General features: G+C 40.2%; 1 protein-coding gene across 1 annotated transcript; it reads right to left on the bottom strand.

The window, feature by feature from the left end:
• Positions 1-3,711: 3,711 nt before the first annotated feature.
• LOC103111046 (olfactory receptor 2AT4-like) lies at positions 3,712-4,677 on the bottom strand. The gene has a single exon (XM_007520264.2). The coding sequence runs from the start codon at positions 4,675-4,677 to the stop codon at positions 3,712-3,714; it is 966 nt and encodes a 321-aa protein (XP_007520326.2).
• Positions 4,678-5,070: the final 393 nt, after the last annotated feature.

Below are 5,070 nucleotides of genomic sequence, written 5' to 3'. Positions count from 1 at the left end.
TATGATACAGAAAATCCTAGCAAGGGGATATTTTAAAGTTAACCCAATTGCCAAATAATATGATTATAGCAATGGCTATCTATTGTCTTCTTAATCCTAAGACAGCAGGAACCTCCCACTTCCTCTATAGAGCCTGTATTACTCCCAGCCTGGAACCTCTAGGGTAGGACTCACTTTTCTGCATGCTTCTCTCAATTCATACCAAATGATATTGCATCTGCCGATCCCAGCCTAATCAATGCAAAGAGTACTACCTTAGCATGCTTCACTTCAGTCTGTGTCCAGAGACATCAGCATGGAATGTCAACCCTTCAGCCTCATTACTCTGGTGAGACCTTTCCTCTCATAGTATTCTCTAATGGAATAATAAATGGAAATTTCAGGAGGTTCACTTACTAACAAAGCCCCAAAACCTAGATATAGACTAGGTTCTGTAAAATAGCCCCCTTCCCTCTTGACTTCTGCCTTTCTTTATCTAATAAATAAAGATAATAAAAATTACCCCACCTGCAGAGGGAAAGCTTTGTGAGTGGTGAAGCAGGGTTACAGGTGTCTCTCTCTCTCCCTCTCTTTATCTCTCCCTTCTCTCAATTTCTGGCTGTCTCTGTCCAGTAAAGAAATAATGATAGTAAAAAATTTTAAAATGAAAAAAGGTAATACAAATTTAAAAAAATTAGAAAGTTGGGTAAAATCAAGTATTAGTGAGCATGCAGGAAGTGCGTAGTCTTACTGCTGGGCATATCATGGCACAACCCTAGCAGCAAACAACACCCAAATGCAATAAATTCTCATGACTTGTGGTTAATTGTATTTTATAAAGTCACTGTAAACACTTAATCAGTGAACACCCAATCATTTTTCTAGGGGAAATAAGTTTCTCTACATCTCTGCTGACAATATTTTCATCAGCTGTTGAAAAAGTGGTTTTATATGTGTTTCTGTTTAAAGACACATTATTATACACTCTTTTTAAAAATATTTATTTTCGCTTTTTTGTTGCCCTTGCTGTTTTTCGTGTTGTTGTAGTTATTATTGTTATTGTTACTGATGTCATTGTTGTTGGATAGGGCAGAGAGAAATGGAGAGAGGAGGCGAAGACCTGCAGACCTGCTTTACTGCCTGTGAAACAACTCCCCTGCAGGTGGGGAGCTGGGGGCTCGAACCAGGATGCTTACTCCGCTTTGCGCCACGTGTGCTTTACCCACTGCGCTACTGCCCAACTCCCCATTATACACTCTTAATTCATTAACATTGAACTGGCTAACTCATGTCTGATAGAAGTTTGTCTAACAGGTATGTTTTCATAAGGAATATCACAGACCTTTTATGTTTAGGAACCCTATACAGCATGGTGGCACTGTACTTGTGTCCCATTTTAAACAGCAAAATTACCCAAAACAGCACAAAGATGTGAAAAAAATGTGGCACTATACACCATTGAAAAGACATTTGCTAATAGTGTGAAACAAAAGACAGAGTATAGCCTTGTTTTTCAACTGAAAATGTATGTATAGATGACTGAGATATTTTTCTGCTCTGAGGATGTCTGTGTGTGAACCTGAAAGTATCTTGGACATTGGTTTGGAGGCTAGTGACTCAATGATGTCACATGGAGAATCTGCAGATGAAGAGGGACTACTATTTGGTTAGAGACTACACATACTTTATGACTATTCTATTTGATATCTTGTTATATATTCCAGGGAAAATTCCCTACAGGGCCATAAAAGGATCTATACAAAAACATTCATTAAAAACTTGTGGTAACAAAGGGTTGGAAGCAATTTCATTGTCTTTTGCTAGAAGAAGAGAAAAGCAAGATGAAATGGAATCACACTATAGTATTTTTGTTTTACAATTTATTTATTTACTTATTTTTACCATAGCACTGCTCAGCTGTGGCTTATGGTAGTGTGGGGGGTATTGAACCTGGAACCTCAGAGACTCAAGAATGAGAGTCTGTTTGTATAACTATTATGATATTTCCCCCACCCACACTATGGGTTATTATGCATCAGTTGGGATCAGTGAAACTATATATATAAACAGCAAGATAAACATATAGGAAAAACAATACATTGAGTTGTGTAACCCAGTTGCCTATGTAAATTAAAAATGTATACACATACATAAAACAATGATACGTGTTTTACAGAAATGCCTTTATTTATGGACATATACCCAACATCAGAGCGGGCAGTTGAGTGGAAAAGTAGAATATCACGGAGATAAGGGGGTTGGAGGTAATGGGGAAGATAAACAAGTAAAAAGTCTGTACAGACTTATGGGTATATTGTGCTCTGGACTCTTGTCTTCTAAGGTTCACTACAAAAGTGCCATGATGGGAGAATTATAGACTGCTGAGGGGGTACACACAATGGTATCTCCCTCATATTTCAGGGCAAGGTGTTGGCAGGCTCCCAAGAAATTGATGTTTCAGAAGAAATCTCTGATAATATGAGTATTTAAGTTGAAATGAATATTGATGAAGAGGGCTTGAAGAAGAGAAAAGAGAAAGCTATCGATGATAAGAACTTGGTATGCTTGAGGAAATGAAAAAAGTTAAGAATTGACATGAGAGAGGCCACTGTGAGACTTGAGACCAAAGAGATAATTTAAGGCCACATCACAGAGATATTGAGTTATGTTGAGGGTGGTGACATGAACTAGACTTGTGACATTTCAGAGAGTCTATTCTGGTCACTTCTGAAATGGAAGACAGGCTCATAAGCCAGGGAATCAGAGATGAGAGTGTTGTGCTCATTCAGTAAAGTGGTAACCTGAACCAGAGGTGATGAAGTAAGAATGGAGAGGAACAACACAATCTGGTGATAATTGAGAGATGAAATTACAAGTCTTTGCAACAACCATCTAATACAGAAAAACCATATGATTTAACTCCATATAATTTCCTCTGGCCACAGCTGGACCTGAAATGGGCATCTGACAAGAGGGCATATGGCCATACTGTAGTATAAATAAGAACTTCATTCATTTATCTGTTGAATTATATTCCTGAATGTTTATTTACCACATTTCATTTATCAACAGGCATTTGGGATGTTTCTTACTTTTGACTATCAGGAGAAATACTGATATGAGTAAACATAAGTGTACAAATATCTCTGATGACCCTACTTTTAGTTCCTGGAGTGGAAATTGATTGATCATCTTGTAATCCTATTCTTAATCTTTGCAGGGTTCACCATTTTGTTTTCACAGTGTCTGCTCTACTTTTTTGACACCACAAAAACATAGATGCCAAATGGAAACTTCCTATGTGACTGGTATTGAACTCATAGTGGATACAAGTGAATTTTCAGGTAACAAGGATTGAGAAGTTAGTAGTTTTAGGCTTTTTCCTCATGAGGAATTTCTAAGCTGTCATTTCAGCAAAACAGTTCAGGCTGATTCACATCTGTGCAGCAGTTAGAAATATTAGAAGAGATACAAGGAGAAACACCAATTTCTTGCTAGTCCTATTAATACTTAGAGTTTCTGGAATAAAAGCTGTTTGAATTAATGAAACTGTGACCACAATTACATTCGGTCCTGTGAATTTTTGATATTTAGAGTCTAAAAATAAATAGAAAAAGTCTACCAATTTTTGTTTGTGAAATGAGGAAAGAAAATAATTACTGTTCTATTTGGCTGCCAACTTGTCCACTCTGCTATCATTGCTGTTTGTTTGTAGATTAAGTTACACATTAATCAGCTTCTCACAGAATGTCTTGGGTTCTGGGGACATATTATCTTGGTGATGACTGACTTGACATCCTTGTTCCTTAGCGTGTAGATGAGAGGGTTGAGGACAGGTGTGAGAATAGCATACACTACGTTACCCATGATGTGGAAGTCGAGGGGCAGGTCAGCCCTGTAGGCCACATAGGCAATGGCAATGGAGGAGTAGTAGGTGCCAACTACAAGGAGGTGGGAGCTGCAGGTGGAGAAGGCTTTTGAACGTCCTTCTCTAGAGTTGATGCGAAGCAGTGAGGCCAGGATGTGGGCATAGGAGAGAAGCACCAGGAGAAGGGGCAGAAAGGACACCACCATGGCAATGCAGAAGCCCATGAGGGTCTGGGGTGTGGTTTCAGAGCAGGAGGCTTGGACCACAGCCAGATGGTCACAAAAACAATGGTAAACCTGGGCCACAGCATCAAAAGCCATGTGTGAGGTCTGCACCACAGCAGGGATGGGCAGGATGAGGGCAGTGAGCCAGGCACTGGCTGCCAGGGCAGCATTGATCATTGGGGTCATGTGGATAGGGTAGTGCAGTGGACGGCAGATAGCCACATAGCGGTCATAGGCCATGACCACCAGGATGAAGGCTTCTGAGCAGGAGAAGCTGTGGAAGAGGTACATCTGTAGGAAGCAGGCAGGGAAACTGAGGAAGCGGTCTCCAAGCAAGAGTAGGGACAGCATCTTAGGGACAGTGGATGTAGTGAAGAGGATGTCCAGGGCTGAGAGGTTGACCAGGAAGAAGTACATGGGCTTGTGGAGGCTGGGCTCTGCCACCACAGCCACCAGGATCAGGGCATTCCCTACCAGGATGAGCAGGTAGAGGAAGAGAAAAACAAAGAAGACAAACAGGAAGAAGGATTCAGGTAGAGAGGGGATACCTATTAGGTAGAAGATGACTTCCATATCTTCTGATCCATTACAGCTTATAGTCTCCATCGTGACTTAGGCTAGATGTCCAGGAGGTTGACAGGGGTAACATCTGAGACTCAGGCACATCTGTCAATCAGAACAATGTGTGTCTGGAATGAGTATTACATAATGATCACTATATCACCAATGTTGGCACTTGTATTTACAATGAACTACAGTAGATCAATGATGGGTTCTGTCATCATTTTATCCCAGCATTATCTTTTTTATATTTATCAGTTGACTTATGAGTACTGCTCATCTCTTACTTAAGGTGGTGCTGGGATTGAGCCTGGGCTGATGGAGCCTCAGGCACTGAAGTCTTTTTGCATAACCATTATGCTATCTCCCAAATCAAAATTTTTATTTTACTAGATCACTGTTCAGGTCTTATAGTGGTGCTGGGGATTTAGCCTAGGA

This window comes from Erinaceus europaeus, chromosome 17, assembly GCF_950295315.1.
Source record: "Erinaceus europaeus chromosome 17, mEriEur2.1, whole genome shotgun sequence".
NCBI lineage: Eukaryota > Metazoa > Chordata > Mammalia > Eulipotyphla > Erinaceidae > Erinaceus > Erinaceus europaeus.
The sequence above is the reverse complement of the archived record's forward strand: the minus strand, read 5'-3'. Positions and strand labels throughout refer to the sequence as shown.